General features: G+C 41.2%; 1 protein-coding gene across 1 annotated transcript in view; it reads right to left on the bottom strand.

Annotated features, from left to right (window-relative positions):
• Positions 1-21,209, bottom strand: part of LOC136864075 (neutral amino acid transporter 9) — a 276,887-nt gene that overhangs the window by 89,212 nt on the left and 166,466 nt on the right. The window contains exons 3-4 of the mRNA XM_067140620.2: positions 11,522-11,633; positions 9,710-9,804 (exon numbers count right to left, since the gene is read on the bottom strand). Coding sequence (XP_066996721.1) covers positions 9,710-9,804; positions 11,522-11,633 — 207 coding nt within the window. The remainder of the gene's footprint in view (positions 1-9,709; positions 9,805-11,521; positions 11,634-21,209) is intronic.

Raw genomic sequence — 21,209 nt, forward strand, 5'->3', positions numbered from 1 at the left:
CTGAAAGTATTCGCAAATTGTGTCAGTCGTTTCCTGATGTATTTTCTGATACTCTTGGTGTTACTGACCTGGTCGAATACAAGATTGAGGTTACGGATTCGATTTCAGTTAGATCTCCGCCTTATAGGCTGTCTCCTTCTAAAATGAAGGCTCTTAAAGAGATCATCGATCAGATGTTAAAGGACGGTATTATTCGACCTTCTAAGTCGGCGTATTCATCGCCCATTTTTCTGGTGCCGAAACCCCAAGGTGGCTTCAGGCCTGTGGTTGATTATAGGGCTTTAAATCGTAAGGTAGTGTTACAATCTGTGCCTCTTCCTGACCTTCACCCTTGTTTTTCATGGTTTCGAAAAGCCAAGTTCTTTACTATCCTAGACCTTAATCAGGCGTACAACCACATCCCTCTAGCTGAAGAATCGAAACATCTAACTGCTTTCGCCACGGATTGGAACTTGTATCAGTACAACCGCGTGCCTTTCGGGCTCCCCACTGGGGCAGCTGTTCTCACTAGACTGCTAGATAGGGTCTTCTCCGACATCAAATTTGAATACTTGTATCACTATCTTGATGATGCCATCGTGTTTTCTAAGACCTTTGAAGAACACCTAGATCATCTAAAAGAAGTACTCGATCGCCTTCGTAAGGTCGGATTGACTGTCAAGTTCTCTAAGTTAGCTTTTGCTAAACCTTCTATGTCATTCCTAGGGCATATTGTGCCACCCGATGGTGTTTCTATTGATCATTCGCGAACACAGGCCATCCGTGATTTCAAAACTCCTAAGGACATCAAAGGTATTACCAGGTTCATAGGCATGGTGAATTTCTTCAGGAAATTTATTCTTAACTACGCTAACAGAGCGGCGCCCTTAAACTTACTCCGTATGAAAGGCGTCAAATTCGAATGGGAGCCGTCCCAACAAGCCGCTGTTCAAGATCTGAAATTAGCTCTCTGAAATGCCCCTGCCTTAGTTATGCCTGATTTCTCAAAGAAATTCATTGTCCAAACCGACGCCTCATCATCGGCGGTTGCTGCCATCTTTCTTCAGGAAACAGAACTCGGGAGGCGACCCATTGCCTATGCTTCTAGGACATTATCGGCTCAAGAGGCCCAATACCTATTCCATCTATGAACTCGAAGGTTTGGCAGTTTTATTTGCACTAGAGGAGTTCCGACTCTATCTGGAACACGTCAAGTTTGACCTAGAAACAGATAACCAAGCCTTAAGTTGGGTCTTATCCCGGCCGCGTCGTACTGGTCGTATAGCCCGTTGGGCCATCAGGATTTCTGCCTTCCATTTTGATGTGAGGCATATCAGAGGATCTGAAAATGTTGTTGCGGATGGACTAAGCCACAAGTTCCCTCACGACATGGAGACCACCGAACAGGAAGATAGTTCTTCTCTTCTCACGCCCATACCTTCGGGCATTAATGCCATTTTAACTGATGCCCCATGTTGTTTCTGGATATTGAAAAATACTAACGTGAGGATCCAGTGCTGGCTCCCATTATTGAAACCCTTCCTTCTGGGGAACATGTCGCCCCTTATGTATTGAGAAACGGGGTTTTGTGTTGCCCGTCGAGGCATGATCAAAAAATGAAAGTGGTGGTTCCAACAGTTCTTGTACCTATGATCTTCAAGTACTATCATGAAACCCCATTAGGGGGGCATTTAGACATCTTCAACACTCGGGGAAAGATCCGAGTGATGATCATTTGGAAAGGTATGGACGGCGAAATTCGTGAATTGGTAAAAGCTTGTAAATCTTCCTTGCTTAGCAAGCCCACATTGTTCACAAAACTAGGTCTATTGTCATCTCACCAAGCGTCGCGCCCCATGGAAGGCCTAATAGAAAAGGTCTGACCCTTCCCCCAATCAAAGGGGAACGCCAGTAAATTGATTCTAGTGTGTGTAGATGGTTTCACTAGATTTTCCTGGTTATTTCCGATTAAGCTGGCAACCGCTCAGTCCACTATTTCTTGTTTAAATACCATATTTGCTTCTTTTGGCCCCTGTCAATATATAGTTTCCGATAATGCTAAGGCATTCACATCCAACTTATTCCGTAAATTCTGTTCTGATCTGTCTATATCACATGTAACTACTTCGGCTTATTATCCTCAGCCACCTCTGGATGAACGGGTCAATCGTAATCTTAGATCTGTTCTAATTGCGTTTCATCATGAAGATCATTCCAGGTGGGATACGTCCCTGCATTGGTTGGCCTTTGCTTTGAATTCGGTGGTTCATGAGTCCCATAAGTTTACTCCAGCTTCTCTTATGTTTAAATTTGTCCCTAACACGCCGATCTCTAACCTTTGGTCACTTAATGATATATTACCAGAGACAATAGATCCCGATAATATTAGATATCTATGGAAGAAGGCTAAAGCCAATCTTAAAGCTTCCCATGAAAAGGTTAAGGGAAAATACGATCATGGACGGAGGCCCACCAATTTAAATGTTGGAGATCAAGCCATGGTTAGGAATTTTATTCCTGCGGGCAAGCTTGCCCCCAGATTCCATGGGCCGTGCGTCATTTTAGATTTCTTGACAAGAGTTACATTATTGGTCAGCAATCCAGCCACAGAGAGAATCTTTAGGGTTCACCTCTCTCAGGTGAAACCTGTGTAATTTCATTGTTTACTTTAGCCATCAACACTTGGCACGAGTCGAAGGTAATGTTTCTTTTTTAAACATTTTTCATAAGAATAGATTTAAGAATTTCTGCCCTGGTTGGTATTGTAACTCATATGTACGATCTTGCCCTCTGATTTTTCCTGTGGCCAATTCCCCGGTGGCCATTACCAAGCCCCCGTCTCCTGCATCCACGCATTATTGACACACACATCACCACCAACGCCGCCCGCCCCTCTGCCCCGCCAATAAAGATCGCACTCTCCAATCTCAAGCAACAACACTTCTCTGTCGCTTAGATCTTACTGTTTCAGTACCCCCTCAGCAGTTCGCTGCCGTCTAGCGAGAGACACCGGAGCGGGGACTGGGCACACTCCATAGTGAGCCCTCCTTCGGTACGGCGCGCCAGAGTCCATCTTCCCGGCAAAGGCTGAAGTGCGGTAACCCTACCGCCAACACATGTGGGGACTGCACATATACATCCAGTCTGCGGCGACCATCACCACAACTACCCCTCTCATAGTAGAGGGAAAGGTGTATCTGAGGGTACTTGGGGGTCCGGGCGACCTCATATGGGTATCGGCAGCGGCGGCAGGTCTTGCAGGCAAATCTATCAGCATGCATTTAACTTTCTACGACTACCAGGGCACTTTAAATCTGGATTTACGTATTTTCCTACAAAACTACGGTATTTTCGGAAAAAAGACTTAGAAATTTTTTTCAAATGGAAATGTTTTCTCAAAATCCTTCCGTGTCATCCCAAGGAAGGACATTTGGGGGGGTCTATACTGGGAGGTACACCTCAACTCCGCTCATTCAAAATAAGCGCCTCAATAAACTCCTCTATCGATCAAAAGGTGAACTGATACTACATGAACTTGGAACTTTAATCAGAAGATGTCACTACTGAAATATTAAGTAACTGTGTTATTGTGAAGTTTCCTAAACTGATTGAATTTCTACTTGTTTTGTTTTGCTATACATCAAGAAGTTTGGACATTTTTCCACAGATGTCACTACCAAAAACTCTGATCATGCACTCTGGTGCAATGTGGAAGAAGTTTCGTATTTCTATGTTGTCCATAACTGACTCTATGTTCATTTATTTTTGGGTTGGCAAAAATTATTTTTCTTTCCGCCAGTTTTGAATCTCGCCAATCATAAATTTTTGTAATTAATATTCAACCAATCCCGCATTTCTTATTCACTTTGAATTTGCCAATAAAAATTGAGAAGGTGTGGCCGGATTATTCCTGAATTCTCTCGAACCTTCTCTGAGGGTACATAAACAGCGGCTTTTGTGGGTACCTTGCCAGTTGATCGCCGTCTTTTGAAGTGTGTGTGTTAAAGCAGGAGGCGGGGCTCTTCTTCCTTCGGCTGGCTGAACATCTACAAGGTATTGGCCACGTAAATTCTATCTTTCTTACTGTCTCCGCAAATTTATCCGAGGGAAGGTCCGAATCTTTAACTACGTAACAAACTTTTCTAAAATGTAAATCCTCTTTCGGCTAATGTAAAAAATTCATAAAGTCTTTAAGTATAAATCGGGGATAGAGAGTGAGGTACCCTCTCGAGCTCCCCTTCCTTTTGGTTTGAGGTGACTTCGATTTAGTAACTGTTTTTGTAATGTATTAAAGTAATTTCCATGCGAGCCACCTCAGTAGTTTGGGACTAGCACCTGTTTCATCGGCCCAGAGCCCTGTAGGTTTTAATAGTTCATTATCTGGAGCCTAGTGTACGCCTCCATTCAGTTTGTGTTCGGGCCGTTTATTTAACCTGTTCTTTTTCGCAAAAGCCCTGTAGATTGGGTACTAGATACCCCTGTATTGAACTATTTCAATTTGTAAGTTGTGCTTTGAGAGGCCAGAGATTGTAAGTTTTTGATGTTGCCTTGAGTAGGTTGGAAGAAACTGAGAGCCGGTTAGCTCTTTTCAAAGTGTTGTAATAATGAAGGGTGCCTCTGGAAAGCTAGACATTGTAATTTAGGACGCAAGTGCTCTTGAATTAGGGGATTTTTGCCCTTGACTAAATTATTTCTCATTTTGAATTGTAAACTTGAGCTCGTAGCTCAGAAATATTAAAACTAGGGGCTTGGAGCCCAAAATTGTTATCGTTCTGAATCTTCAAATTTTCCAAGTCTCGTTTCAAGATTGGCATTGTACCTGATTTTTTATTGTAATTTCACCTAGTGGAAATTTGTTAAATTTGTTTTTTAATATTGAAAGAAATATAACCTTTCTTAAAATTTTAATTCAATTCTTGGTATTGTAGTTAGACCCGTTCAAACTCGCACTTTCTTTCGCCATCTCTGCGTTCCACATATACCCCGGAACAATAATTATTATCATTAATTGACCCAATTCATTAGATTTTATATTCTGAGTTCCACAATTTAGATTGTAGTATAATTAGGTATCGTGCATATTTCCTATGTCATTTAATCATTGGATAAGGGAATTGTGTTTGTAATTATTCTGAATAAAATAAGTGAGGTTTGTTTATTTGAAAAAGTCAATATTGAAACATCCAGGTTTTAACCTTCTTGCGCGTGGGGAAGCTATTAACTCACATGACAAATGATGTAAAATACGTGGCCACGTGGCTTTGATCGTGTGTCCGTATTCGCTAACTACCGTGTGTCGGTGTGGAAGGGATAACGAGGTAGAAGGGAGATGAGTGGACATGTCTAGTTTATATAAGTTGATGTAAGGATTGTAGAGTGGTCTGATCTGAGTGGTAATTTGTTCTGATCTGAGTAGTAATTTGTATTCACTTGAGATGAGTGGTAATTTGTACAGATCTCATGGAGAAGCAGCAGCATCTAATTGCGAGGTAGAACGTTTTAATGCAAGTTTATTTCAGTAGATTCACCAGAGGCTTGGTGCCACTGTCTGTAGATGTATAGGCAATATATATCGAATTTAACCGATATATGCAGATAACAGTCGTCAGTGTACTTCGAATTCTTTATTGAGTTCTGTTATGTAATCCGCAAACTTTGTTCGAGAATTGAACCATACGTAGATACATCTAACATCACATAGAACTGTTGTATTTATTTCAATAGCCTCTATATTAGCTATCAGGACGTGCAAAACTAGAGTAGATAGCATGCCTGAACATTACAGGTCCTTCAGTAAAGTCTTCCAATTTCTGACAATAAATATTGGGTGGACGTAACCGCATGGAGGTTATTACACTCGGACAGGGAAAGTAGGTCAACTCCAGGTTATGCAAGAAGATGAGATAACAGAAGAAGGCTTCCTACTTCCACCCGATGGCTTTTCCGGGTGTAACAAGTTCAACAGCGGTGGTTGCAGACATCAGGTAATTACTGCACCAGACATGTTATGCATAAATAACATGAAGAAGAATTTAATCAGCGGCGATATCAATATTAATTCACGTAAAATGCTAATACCTTTTAAAATTTAGATGAAGTTTTATGTAACAACAAATCTCACGGGGTATTTTTATAGTATTAAATTTAAGTACGACAATGCAAGTTCATTGTGATGTAAAGTATAGCTTTGAGTTCAGTTTTCCTTTAATAATAATGATTGATTCATTTCCAAGTACAATCCTCAATTGTGGAAATGCAGCCATGATCTACATTTGTCCTGATCCATTTTCCTGTATATTGCCAGGTGTGTGTGTTTATCACCCCACGTCTTGAGAATAATAGATATAGGAGGTATGCTCTCTGAATTTTGTTGCTTATTACAGCGACTGGTGCTTAACCAATTTAAAATGTATTGTGTGAAGGAAATGAATAGTAACAGTAGTGGTAGGAGTAGTTACAATGTGTCGCCACTATGTGGAGCTCAAAATGTTCAGAAAAAGATATCCTGAATGGCAATCTAATGGATCAGTCTTTTAATGGGTACGCACATGTTAGGTTAACCGAGGAATGTTAGTTAGGTCATTTTGTTGGATATTTAAGGGTAATGTCAGAGGAAGTGCAAGGGGAAATAGCTTCGAGATTGCAAAATGTTGGTAGGAACGTATATGGATAAGAAAGAAACCGGTACTGATGTAAGTCTATATTTACAATAAACAGTATTGATAAGGTAGAATTTCTTTCTTATCCATATACGTGTAATCAGTCAATACGGTCATGAAATTCATAAATAACGATTTCAGTAGGAAGCCGAAGATGGACGAGGATAGCAATAAGCAATCAGATGAGGAGATTGATGGTATTGTGTCCAAGGGAATCCAAGGAGATAACATGAATAGGGAGTTGGTGACTAAGGTGGGACCTGCTGAAAGCCGAAAAATAGTAGAAACTGAGGAAAATGCTGTCATGCAAGACCAAATCAAAGTGGGGATTGACCTTAGTTTATTCAATTTGCTGATTTCCAAAATGACTGAGCAGAATAGTGACATTAGTGAGAAAATTGAATCTCAGTATGATGTCATAAATGAGAAAATTGAAGCTCAGAGTAATGTCATCAATAGTATTAATAAGAAGATTGTTGAAGTTAGTGATAAGATAGATCATAAGGTGTTAGAGATAAGTAAGCAAATTAATAAGTTAGAATGTAAGGTAAACAGGGCGTGTAGTGATATTAGAACTGAGATGGAATTGGGTCGGAGCAATCTCCATACGCAAATAGAGCAAGTTAGTGAGACATGCATCAAACAGGGGTGTAAGATTGATGAATTTAGCACCACGATCGAGTCTAATAAGGGGGAAATCAATGAGTTAGTGGAAGAAGGAGTTGAAAAGATAACCAGTACAGTAGAGCAAGAAACTAGAAAATGTATTAATAGGGTGGAACAGGTGGAAAGAAAACTTGGAGAAGTAGGTGAACTAGGGAGTAAACAAAAATTATTATCACAGAAAGTGAGAGAATCGTAAGAATAGTTGCAGGGGGAATTAAGGGAAATTCAAGAAAAGGCTGAGGAAACAGTGGAAGAAAAATATCTGAGTTACCAGACGGTTCTCCAGCAAGAAGTATGTGATAGTAGAAATGTACGTGAGATAATTGTAACTAATGTTTTAATCACTAGGGATCATGATATACCTAAGTTTTCTGGGAAATAATTTAACCTGATGGAATTTATGAGAGTAGCAGAGAAGAAATTTGCTGTTCAATTAACGGACATGGAATAATTTACAGAACTGTTGGACAGCAATACAGTATCTACACAAACACTACAAAATCTTATTTCCAAAATGCCAAGAGTTTGTGCAGCTGTTCGGAGGGCAAAGGGTGGATACTTTGAAGAGGCTGAAATATAAACCATATTGTATTCTACTTAATGATAAAGAGAGAAAATATATATTTTGTTGGTTTATTTAGTTTTTACGATGTGTTTGTACATTGAAGTAAAGTACCGTATCTAGTTTTGTGCATAGGTGATCGAAAACTTTTGACCGGTAGTGTATATAAAAGCTCGATGTCTATTCTAACTGAATTCAGGGAGAAATTCATAGCAAAAGTTTGGAGTGAAGGTGTTCAGAGTAGAGAGAGAGAGAGTAATGTTTGGCAGGTATAATTCTAACGAGGGCGTAAGAATGACAGAATACTTTTTGGCACATGTTTTGGTGTGGAGAAATTTAGAATGTATTGGATCTGAGGCAGATATGGTTAGGCTTATGGCAACGCACTATCCGGATAGAATAAGAGAAGCCGTTTGTATGCAAAGAGTGGAGGAAATGGAAATTTGGTTAGAAAGTTTTGATGCCAGGGTCATGTGCCTCTCCAGAAATGGTAGTCTTATCTCTAAATTGTATGACTTCTAGACACGGAATCAAACCGATGTCGTTCTGGCTGAAACAAGCACACCTTTACCACCTTGACTAGGCAGCCTGTAAGACTTTCTAGAAGTCTTGCAGAACTGCAAAATTATGTTTATAGGTGCAAGGGGTTTGAAACAATGCATTACAGAATAATGTTCACTACCTCTGTGATCATCTACATTCAAAAGTATAGGCTTGTTTTCATAACAAAGGAGAGTACTCAGTATATTGATATGACAACTGACTACTGTTGGCATACTGTACAGTTTGGAACATGTACATGTATGGAGCTGTATAAGTACCTATCATTTATTGTTAGCTACCTGTAGGTGTAATCTGGAATAAATTACAACATATTCAAGGTGTTGCAACTTCTTTTTCTATCAGTGTACGTTGTACCAGCTCTGAAGAAAGCTTGAACTTTAGTCATAGGTTTTATTTTTACCCGAGCATGGCTGTATATGCATTTGCTCTTTTCAGGTGCATCCCTATTGGAGGTGAGCTGCATGAACCATTTCAACCATATACCAGCCCTCCTGCCATTCTTAAATTTCTGGCAGTACCGGGAATCGAACCCGGCCCCCGAGGACAGCATCTAATAACACTAACCGTTACGCTACGGAGGCGGACGCCTTTGGTGGTGAGACCTAATATTTACAGTACACTATGTCTTCTGGTATGGGCTAGAACAAATTTGTTACTTTCATTTTCTTGTCTCAGTCTCATCCTTGGATTTGACGATACTAAAGTGGCTGAGGTAGTAGTGATGCTAGTAATACCATTCCTTATGCACCCAGTCCCTGTTATGGATGGTGTGAAAATGTCACTCATACGGTCTGTTGATGCAGAAATTCAGCAGGTTTGGCAAACTGGTATGTAACAACAACTTCTGACTTGGCGAGGAAAACAATGGGAAACTACCTCGCTCATCGTTTCCCTAGTATGCCTCTTCAGTGATGCCTAGGCCATCTATAACTGTTATTGGCAGAGCTGTTGAGGATCCAGCCAGCCTTAGGGCTGAGGACTGAACATACATACGAATCTATCCAATAAATATCACAGTTATGTACTCGTGCGCGTAGAGGCGCGCGGCTGTGAGCTTGCATCCGGGAGATAGTAGGTTCGAATCCTACTATCGGCAGACCTGAAGATGGTTTTCCGTGGTTTCCCATTTTCACACCCGGCAAATGCTGGGGCTGTACCTTAATTAAGGCCACGGCAGCTTCCTTCCAACTCCTAGGCCTTTCCTATCCCACCGTCGCCATAAGACCTATCTGTGTCGGTGCGACGTAAACCCCCTAGCAAAAAAAAGTTATGTACTCACATAGTAACAAGGCTGCTCTGTTTGCAGGTGTCTTGATCCTGTCCAGGAATATAAGGCACAAATACTGATGTTGGTATGACATGATCAGGAATGACCTGGAATACAGAAATGATTTTCACTCTTCTAAACGAAGGAAATTAAGAACAAATAAAACTACGATGAATATTAGAAAAAAATATGTACCTATTATAGAAAACTTGTTCTATTATACATTGTGTACAAGTACCGTATTCCAATATGGACCTTGAAATATGACTAAAATGTTATTATCTCTGAAATACCATTAACCTGAATGGTGTGAAATGAGGGTGCTAGTGATATAGAACAATTTGTTTTTGCCTATCTATCTCTGCCAAGTATGGAGACATTAATGAAAAACAAGAAATTAACTATCCACATCTAACAAATATGCATTTCAGGAATACTACAGCTCATTAAATGAGTGGGACAATAACTTTAATACACAGAGAGAAATTTATGTTAAAACACATCCAATAAACTGGACTTGCAATGTAATTTGTCATATTATATTGCTCAGAAGGCACCTTTCAAAGAAATCTGAGGCATTCGACTGCTCCTATTTTATGTTTGTAAACAAGTTAAGATACACCAATCAAGTTGTCGGTTTACGCCAAGTGTCAAATCATCAATTACTTTTTGCAAACCAGTAATCTCGTACCTAAGACTTCAACCAGATATTTTTCAATTTTTACAACTTCACTTCTCAATAAGGTCTCAATTAACATTCTCATATTGCTGGAAGGTTTTTCTCTAACATTCCGAAAAACTGTAATATTAAAAATTCAAAACATACTACTGCTACTAAGCACTGTACTATGTACCTTTGTCACAACTATTAATCAACAGCCAATGGCTGATATTGTTGTTATCCAAAATAATACCAAAAATTGTTATTCAGTTTTCCTTTAGACTGCTCCTATTTTAAGTATGTTAATATTAAATCTTAATAATAATATTTTAACTATAAATTAGGTGCCTGATTTAACCTTGAGGAGGTAAAATGACTGAAGATGCCTTCTATGAAAGGCGAAACATGCCTCCCATTTCATAATGTAATAAGGATCAAATCCTAATTGTATAAGTATAGGTGGTTAAATAATAAATTAATTAGCACCCTACAAGTATAGTAATCTTCAAGACGGAACCAAATGATATTTATCACTTGCAACCTGAAAATGAACGGTATGAAGTTCAACCAGCTACCAGTGCAAGTTGTAATTCTAATGAGCATTCTGTTGATGCGGCTGCCATTAAATGTAGGTAGTTGTGATAAAGGGTAGTTGTAATAAAGCTACAGCTAATGGTAGTGACACCAATTATTATTATTATTATTATTATTATTATTATTATTATTATTATTATTATTATTATTATTATTATTATTATTATTAGTTGAGCGGTTGTGCTCTCATTCGCTATATGTAAGGAATAGGTGGCAATCATAAAACCTTGAACTGAATCCATCATTGCACCCTTTAACTTTACTACACTTCTCTCTTTCATCTTTCATGGCTGATGATGATGACACTTGGTTCCCCTGCTCCTATTGGATTGCCAGATGCGCAGATGTCTTGTATTTACCTATCATTTATGCTTCTCCTTTTCCCTAATTCGAAATGCTGATATATGGAAGTTCAAGGACTCTCTGCTCTTCATTAATAGTGTTTGTGATCTAAATGTTAAGTCCTTGAATCTAAAGATAAGTAAATAAATTAAATTCCATAATAGTCCTTCAGTGACAAGATTGGATGATCAAAAAATTGCTGGTAAGTGGCTCATATTACAACTTACCAATGCTGACTCCTCATTTGGGGCGTAGGCACGTAACTTGTTGTAGTACAGGAAGCGATTGTATGTTACGTCCGATGTTTGGTCCAGTTGATTCTGCAGATGAAATGGCCTCCTGCACATAAAACACAAGTTATACAGGAACATCAAGATTCACAATAATAATAATAATAATAATAATAATAATAATAATAATAATAATAATAATAATAATAATAATAATAATAATAATCCCTTTAATTGCAATAGATTTCAACAGACTGGAGGGTGTCTAAATTTTCTCCCACAGGCATATCAGAAGCTAAAGATATGGAGTTCTTGCATTTAAACACCATCAAATGCCACTGACCTCATCGAGTTTGGTACGGGGTTAGAGGTCCAGGACATTTCTAATAATAATGCTATTTGTTTGATGTCACTTCAATTGCTCTACAAGCTATAGACATGGAAAATGCTACACCATCATTCATTACTTGAAAAGATATGAAACCATCACAGGCTGATAGATCATTTAACAAATCAGCAGTGATTTGTCCTTATGCATACAAGCATGCCTTGTTTAGCTTCCAAAAGGCAGCATTGAATACCGGTATGGGATACAGACTCCTTTCGCAGCTGTGAAGGCAGCATTGCAATGAAGCATTTCATCGTACAGCTTCCGGATAATGTCCTGAGGTACATTTAACCATTTTTTCTTCAACTACAAACGTGGATTGTTTAGTGTCTGAGCAGATGTTGATGGCAGCACACTTCACTTCTCGAATATATTCCATTGGTGACGGATCTGATGACCTTGCAATCCAAGGTATCATGTCCACACCTCGCAAAGCCTGCTGGGAAATGCAGGCTATGTGGGCACAAGCATCATGGTGCTTTATAATGGCATAAAGTATACTGAGCAAAAATGGTGGGAAATGGGACTGCAAAACGTCATTGACATATCGTTATGATGTCTCTTTTTCTCCTGTCACCAGGCTGAATGGCTCAGACTGTTGAGGCGCTGGCCTTCTGACCCCAACTTGGCAGATTCAATCCTGGCTCAGTATGGTGGTATTTGAAGGTGCTCAAATACATCAGCCTCATGTCTGTAGATTTACTGGCAAGTAAAAGAACTCTTGCGGGACAAAATTCCTGCACCTTGGCATCTCTGAAAACTGAAAAAATGTAGTTAGTGGGATGTAAAGCCAATAACATTATTATTTCTACTGTCAGAAGCGGTAACTGATGGCACCCCAAATCATAACACCTGATACCCTCAATGTTTGGTATTGACGAATCAGTGTCGGATAGTTGTGCTATTATCCACAGCACCAAACCCTTGTCTGATCATAATCTGGATTAAGGCCGAAGTGACACTTATCAGAGAAAACAATGCATCACAACTCCTGCATCCAGTGTACTATTCATTGCATTATTGACGACATGCCGCACGATGCACAAACAAAAAAGGCAACAAACATGCCTGTAGTCCAGACTCACTGAAACAGAGATAGATGGTTTGTGTACTAATCAGCTAGTGTAATGCAGACCCCAAAGCAGCAATGTCTAACCCAGGGCCATCCAAACAGCGCTCCCCGAGCGCTAGCGCTCTGGCCGCGCTCCAAGCCAGTGCTCCGAGCGCTTTGGGGAAGGCAGTGGTGGGAGAAACTTGGCTGGCTGAGCGAGCAGTCTGCCCGTCCCGCCAAAGAGAGCAGTCGATCCATCAGTCGTAGTCTAGTCTACAGTGACTATATACATATAGTGTCACTGTAATCTAGTCCAATGCGCTTTGTTGACACCGTGTAACTAAATAATTAAATCAGTTTCGCAGTTGTCATGATTGAACAAAAAAAAAAAAGGAGTGGTGAAGCAGCAACCTTCAAAGCAGAATGGGAAATTTCATTTTTCTGTACAGCTTATAAAGGGCATGCCAAATTCTTAGTGTGCCACCGAAATTTAATGTGTTAAAAAAAGCACAATTTGGAACGGCACTGCAGTGCCAACCAGAGGGATAATTACGGTGATTTGACAGACGCCAATTGCCAATCGAAGTTGAAAGAATTGAAAGAAAATTTCAAGCAGCACTGTTCTGTAAATATTACTGTTTTAATTTTTAAATGCTTGTTTACAAACGGGAATGAAGAAATGATAGAATTATCTGAAGAATATTAAAATTGTGACTTACCGTATTTTTGTCTGACAGGTGATTGAGGAGAGTGAGGTAGGTGGAACCATTTTACGAACAAGCTACAAATGTTCACCACGAATTGCCAAAGCTGAGAAACCCTTCACGGAAGGGAATGTAATCAAGGAGTGCCTAATGGATGCAGCGGCATGTATTTGTCCTATGGAGCTAGTTGAGAAATTTGATAAAATCTCTCTTTCTCCTCAAATTGTGGCTCGCAGAATAGACGATATGGCCATTGATATGGAACAGCAATTAATGGAGAAGGCAGCAAATTTTGTATCCTTTTCCATCGCCCTCGACGAATCAACCGACATTGCGGACAAAGCTCAGCTCGTTATTTTCATTCGAGTGGTGGATGACGATCTTCGGGTCACCGAGGATTTCCTAGACTTGGTAGCTCTCAAAGACACCACTACCGGTTTCGATATTTTCCAAGCAGTGGAGGGTGTTTTGAGTCAATGGGATTAAAATGTGAGCGGTTGACGAGTGTAACGACGGATGGAGCTCCTGCTTTACGTGGTCTACGCACGGGGTTCCTCAGCTATGTAAAATTAAACATGGCTGAGAGCGGTAGTACCCTAATGGCGGCGGTCCAGTGCTTTATACACCAAGAGGCAATCTGTGCAAAAGTCGCCGAGCTTAAAGACGTAATGGGAACAGTTGTGTGAATGGTAAATTTTCTTCACTTCCATGGACTCACGCACCGTCAATTGAAAGAGTACCGGGCGAGTTGGCTGTGCGGTTAGGGCGCACAGCTGTGAGCTCGCAATCGCGAGATAGTGGGTTCGAACCCCACTGTCGGCAGCCCTGAAGATGGTTTTTCGTGGTTTCCCACTTTCACACCAGGCAAATGCTTGGGTTGTACCTTAATTAATTCCTTAGTTAAGGCCACGGCCGCTTCCTTCCCATTACTGGGCCTTCTTGTCCCATCGTCGCCATATGACCTATCTGTGTTGGTGCGACGTAAAGCAAGTAGCAAAAGAAAAAATCAGAGTTCTTTGATGACATCGAAGCGGAGTATCCGGATATCCCGTAACATGCAGAAGTAAGATGGCTGAGCAACGCGAAGTGCTTCATCGAGATTTTTGCTTGCGGAATGCAATAGATACATTTTATGACATGAAAGGGTGGCCCGAAAGTCTTTTGCGTGATCCTAAGTGGGTGGCGGACTTGGCCCCTTTAAGTGACTTCACTGCCCATCTGAATACTTTGAACATTTCGCTCCAGGGCATAAAGCACATTATCTCCGATTTGGTGGAAAAAATTCAAGCGTTCAAAAGAAAATTGATTTTGTGGGAAAACCAGATGCGTGCAAGGAACACAGGACATTTTCTATTGCTTGAAACAGTGAAATAAGGTGTCGACTTTGATGAGTATTTGCAGGTAATTCGCCAGTTACAAGAAGAGTTTGAAAATATATTTTCAAAGTACAGAACTTCAAGCGGTGTTAGATGTGTTTGTTCGACCATTTTCTCTTAGTGCAGACAGTGCTCCACAGCTATTTCAATTAGAGTTGCTGGAACTGCAGTGCAATGTTCGTCTTAAAGACCGCTTTCTAATGTCACGAAGTTTAGAATAATTTTACAGCGGTTTTCCGCAAGAAGAATATCCCTTTTGTATAAACATACATGTAGAGTTCTGTCAATGTTCGGCTCAACGTACTTTTGTGAGCGTTTCTTTTCGGTTCTTAAGCTTAGCAAAAGTAAACATCGTGCAACGATAAGCGATAGAAACTTGCGCAATTGTTTAAGAATAGCTGTGTCCAGAAATATTGTAGGCCTACTCAATTTGGAGATGATTGTTTGCTCCAAAAGTAAAAGCTCGTATAAACGACTGACCAAAAGTCACTCAATGTCTGTACTATCTGTTCATATCGGTAAAACGTTGTTGAATTTTCCTCCCAGAAATGTTCAAATTTCGATTTTGAATAAATCACTTTACTCTATTCTTTACTTAGCACTTGATTTCGTTTCCTGCATATTCCATACATCGGAGTACCTTTCGATTTGTAGATGCGGTATATTTTTACGGCAAAACAGCCCTCTCAATATGATGTCAACAAACCCACAAAAGCCGTCGGACGCACGACTGTACGTACCTATCTGGTCAGCGCGGTCCGAACATCGTCTGTCTCAGGTCTCCTCGCTGCCACACTGTAGTGGTGGTAGGGGAAGGAGCGCTAGTCTGACTGCCCATTGCTCCCCGAGCGCGGGCGCGCTCTCGGAGCGCAATGGCTGGATGGCCCTGGTCTAACCAAATAAGGCAGGGAGGGCTCAGGGCAGATGTTTACAATTCTACAGCAATAAAGACGCTCATTTGCATCCTCATACTAATATATACCTTGAGGAAACACCAGCCAATGTATTTAGATTGAACACGATTCTCTATTACTCAGACCTGCAGCCTCCCCAGTCTGATGGCAAGCTGCAGGATCTCTGAGTGAGGTGCCTCTCTCTTTACAACTGCATGTCAGCAGATTTGATGATCTTCTCTGTCTGTAGTGCGTCTAACAGGACCAGAATCTGGTCAATGTTACATATGACCTGGACGTATCCTCATCTGCACACAATATGTCACAGTGGTGATCACTAGATACGGAAATTTGCCTATTTGCCTATTTTATTCCTGTGTTCAGAAACGTAGGCTTTTGAGATATAAATCCGTTTTAGGCTCCCTTAAGCTAGATTTAGTCGGTTTTGTTGTGCCTATAAATGCCTATTTCAGGGGTTTGTGCCTATTTGGAGTATAATTGCCTATTTGATGCCTTTTTAATCTATTTTAAAGAAGCCGGTTTTCTTCCAGTGCATTATATTGTAACTGATGTCCTCGACAGTATTATCTTCTCATTTCTCAAGATCTGTTTACCCCACGAACAAAACTAGGAATTCTTGGAAGTCACCAGAAATAGTTCTTGGGAAATTTCCGTCAGGAGAAACAAGGAACAATTTGACCTCGAAGCCTTCAACCCCTCCAACCTTCTAACCAATCAATGTCGAACCCTTTACACTTCCTTCTCAACGTGAACTGTTGTACACGTACGCTTTACCTTCAGAACGTGTTATGATTTATTGTGAAGAAGAAGGGTGTCTGTGGCGATGCCCGAAGAAAAATCATCGGGCAAGTTGGATGTGTGCTTAGGGGCGCGTAGCTGTGAGCTTGCATCCGGGAGATAGTGGGTTCGTGCCCCACTGTCGGCAGCCCTGAAGACGGTTTTCCGTGGGTTCCCATTTTCAAACCAGGCAAATGCTGGGGCTGTACCTTAATTAAGGCCACAGTCGCTTCCTTTCCACTCCTAGGCCTTTCCCATCCCATCGTCCCCATAAGACCTATCTGTATCGGCGTGACGTAAAAAAATGTAATTGCAAAGAAAAATCATCGAAGTCCTACTGGCTGAAGCGTTGGATCACAGGGGATCCCAGTTTCACTACGGATGGAAAGGTAGTTTTCAGCCAAGCTTGGTAAGTTCGTTTGTTCCTTTTATCTTTTTTTTGTGACTGAACTACGATCGCATTTCATTGTAGCATTTATAGGCCTATAAGTTACGTATTGTGGAAAGTTATTTTGTCGCAATGCTGTATTAGTCATGAACTTTCAATAATTTATATTGCTAAAATGTAAATAATCATTTTATTACTGAACGAGGAGTTAGAACGCCGATGGTCTCTTGTCACAGAGTGGATGAAAATTAAAAATCGGTAACTTGAACTCTGATCCAATTCCCGCGAAAATAGTGATTTACAACTGAAATATTTTCTTTCTTTCTTTCTTTCTTTCTTTCTTTCTTTCTTTCTTAATCTGTTTAGGTTTTTAGGGTAGGTTTTTCTCTTGGACTCAGCGAAGGATCCGACCTCTACCGTGTCAAGGGCAGTGTCCTGGAGCGTGAGACTTTGAGTCGGGGAATACAACCGGGGAGGAGGACTAGTACCTGTCCCAGACAGCCTCACCTTTTATGCTGAACAGGAGCCTTGTGAAAGCATGGGAAGACTGGAAGGGACAGGTAAAGAAGAGGGAAGGAAGTGGCCGCGTCTTTAAGTTAGGTAGCATCCCGGCATTTTCCTGAGGAGAAGTGGGAAACCACAGAAAACTACTTCGAGGATGGATGAGGTGGGAATTTTTTTTGCTAGCGGCTTTACGTCGCACCGACACAGATAGGTCTTATGGTGACGATGAGAAAGGAAAGGTCTAGGATTAGGAAGGAAGCGGCCGTGGCCTTAATTAAGGTACAGCCCCAGCATTTGCCTGGTGTGAAAATGGGAAACCACGGAAAACCATCTTCAGGGCTGCCGACAGTGGGATTCGAACCCCCTATCTCCCGGATGCAAGCTCACAGCTACGTGCCCCTAACCGCACGGCCAACTCGCCCGGTGATGTGGGAATCGAACCCACCTCTACTCAGTTGCCCTCCCAAGGCTTAATGGACCCCGTTCCAGCCCTCGTGCCACTTTTCAAATTTCGTGGCAGAGCCGGGAATCGAACCCGGGCCTACGTTGGTGGCGGATAATCACGCTAACTACTACACCACAGAAGCGGACTACAATTGAATTGTAATGTTTTAAAATCTTGAGTAACTTTCACCAGCGCTATGTGTAGGCTCTAGTGAACTCTTATTACGCTTCCGCTATGCCTTCGCGAAACATGCAGTAGGTTGAAGATCGAATGTGGTGCAACTAGGACGATGTCACAGAGGCTAGACATACAAGATGGCATGGCTTGAACGATGTCACAGCGTGTTTAACAAGGCTACAAAGACTATCTTTACAAGACCAGGCCAGTGGAAAGACCGTAGGTCTGGATTGGTGAGGTCTGGTTAGTTGGTACCCGTTGTGCTGGGGGGGGCAAGCAAAGATAATCTGGGGTGCGTAAGCTCTAGCATTCCATCTAGAGGTTTGCTAAATTGTGACAAAAAGTAAGTTTATGGGCGCATGCCACGACAATTTCAAATCACGCGGTTTTCTAATTTTTAACGAGGGTGACAGCCTGGTGGGCACACATGATGCAGTATCTATTGCAGGCAACAGAAAATAGTCTTCATGACACCTGACCCGGCTGACCAAAGCCGGTGAATAGCAACATATAAAATGTTAAAAAATCTGAGATTTATAGTGCCTCCGTTTTAATTCTATATAAGTAAGAATAATGCTAGAGGCAGCTTGGTGAGTTTCTGGCAAGCATATAGGAAGGTTCTCTCCTCTACACTACTCAGGTATCGTTTCGCGTCATTTTCATGATTTTTTCACCCGGCGAACTCTACAGGAAACTGACAGATTATAACTGGACATTTTTGAGGACATATTTCCATGTAAATTACGAATGCGTACTTCTAGAAACATCACATCTAATAGTCTTTCTCTTTTTTTAATGAAACGAATGCATGTTTATACTGTCCGACTCGTTGGTTGAATGGTCAGCGTACTGGCCTTCGGTTCACAGGGTCCCGGGTTCGATTCCCGGTCGGGTAGGGGATTTTAACCTTAATTGGTTAATTCCAATGGCTAGGGGGCTGGGTGTGTGTGGCGTTTTCCACATTAGAAATCATCCTAGGTAAGGCCCTCATCTTCACAGACATGCAAGTCGCCTAATAGGCCGTCTACGAGAGAAAGACCTGCACCAGGCCTCTCCGGAGGCCATACGCCATTATTATGTTTATACTAAGCATTATTACCAACTAGCCCAGCTGTAGGAATATAAGAACATTGTAATTTAAGTAAATTTTATTATTTTTCAGATCAAATGTGAAAAAAAATACCATATAAATCAACACAGAAATACTGCGATGCATTTGACACGAGTACAGGAAGCGTTGTCATCGCAGCTTTTCTACCAGTCCACTGTGAACAGCGACCAACAACAATTTTCTATAGACCTGTGCACTGCAATGATGGGAGCTAATATCCCCGCCCCCCTGCATAAACTGGAGCATCTTCAAACTTCAACAAGCTGCCGGGAGCAATCACCGAGTAGAAACGAGTGGCTTTCCCCCAAATGGAGTCATTTAGGGTTGTGGAAGAAGTTAGGAGAAATTTTGACCGAACCTCTGGAAAGGTAGCCGCTGTCAGCAAAACGTTCTATAAGAGTCCTACAGCAGAATCCAGGATGGAAAACGACGGTAAAAGTAGCCAGGGTGCTACGAGGTGAGGTAGATGAAGCAGTTGAACTAAAACCAGATGAAGTGGCTTCATTGAAGTTTCATCCAATCACTTCCTGTGATGTTGAGAGATTTCTCTCAGTACAAAACATTCTGCCCGACTGGGGAACAAGATTGTTACCGGAAAACATTGAAACGTTGCTTGTCGTAAATTCCTTTTATAGTAATTGAGCGTGTTATTGATTTATAAGTATTTTTTCATGCCTATTTTGCCTATTTTACACGTTAGTGCCTATTTACATGCCTATTTTGGCTAATTTAAGAGCCTATATGCCTGCCTATTTTAGCTGTTTTTAGTGCCTATGATTCTCGTCTCTAGTGATCACACAACCAGGATGAATGGACTGGTTATTCAATGAGCCAACGAGCTGGCTTGATGCATTCCGACGATATAACCTGTTTGATCTGAGTATGATGCCGCAGCATACAGCACTTATCTAGCTTTAACTCATACAGTTTGAATTTCCAATGTGCTTTATGGCCCTTTTGTGCACTAAATAACAACTACTGCCCCCTATATCACATGCAGTAATGTTTCTGCGGATTCACTTTAATCACTTCCATTTCACTATTGGTACTCAAGGTCACTTAGGTTTTATCAAATTGAAGACATGTAGACGTGCACCTCTCGCACCGAAAAGCCTTAAGTGCCACTTAACTGTACTGCGACTTAATCATGAAAACTTGGAAAAGCTGTTCGACTAGAAAGTACTTTCCCTTCTCTTTAATCCTAATTCAAAACTTGTTTTAGGAATGGTCTGTGCTGATAACTAACAACTTAGCCTACTTACTCGTATCTCACAAGTCTCCTCTGACCTTTAACAGAGAAATATCTTTGGCGACCTTGATCCACATTGTGATGATACAGCCTGTCAAGAAAATGGTTCTTCAATTCCACAGTTCACCTCCTATTATGTCCGGCTCCATGGCTAAATGGTTAGCGTGCTGGCCTTTGGTCACAGGGGGTCCCGGGTTCGATTCCCGGCAGGGTCGGGAATTTTAACCTTAATTGGTTAATTTCGCTGGCACGGGGGCTGGGTGTAAGTGTCGTCTTCATCATCATTTCATCCTCATCACGACGCGCAGGTCGCCTACGGGAGTCAAATTAAAAGATCTGCATCTGGTGAGCCGAACTTGTCTTCAGACACTCCCGGCACTAAAAGCCATACGCCATTAATTAACCTCCTATTATGAAAAGATATTGAATTTCTTGAAATGAATCACTTCACCGAATAATCGTGTGCCTACAGACGCAAATTGTTGCAGTGAAGTACCTTTAAATGGAAGAAAATATTGATGGTGATGATGATAATGATAATAATAGCTCAGACGGTAGGGAGCTGGCCTTCTGAGCTCCGGTTGGCGGGTTCGATCCCGGG

Source organism: Anabrus simplex, chromosome 2 (genome assembly GCF_040414725.1).
Source record: "Anabrus simplex isolate iqAnaSimp1 chromosome 2, ASM4041472v1, whole genome shotgun sequence".
In the NCBI taxonomy this organism is placed as follows: Eukaryota; Metazoa; Arthropoda; class Insecta; order Orthoptera; family Tettigoniidae; genus Anabrus; species Anabrus simplex.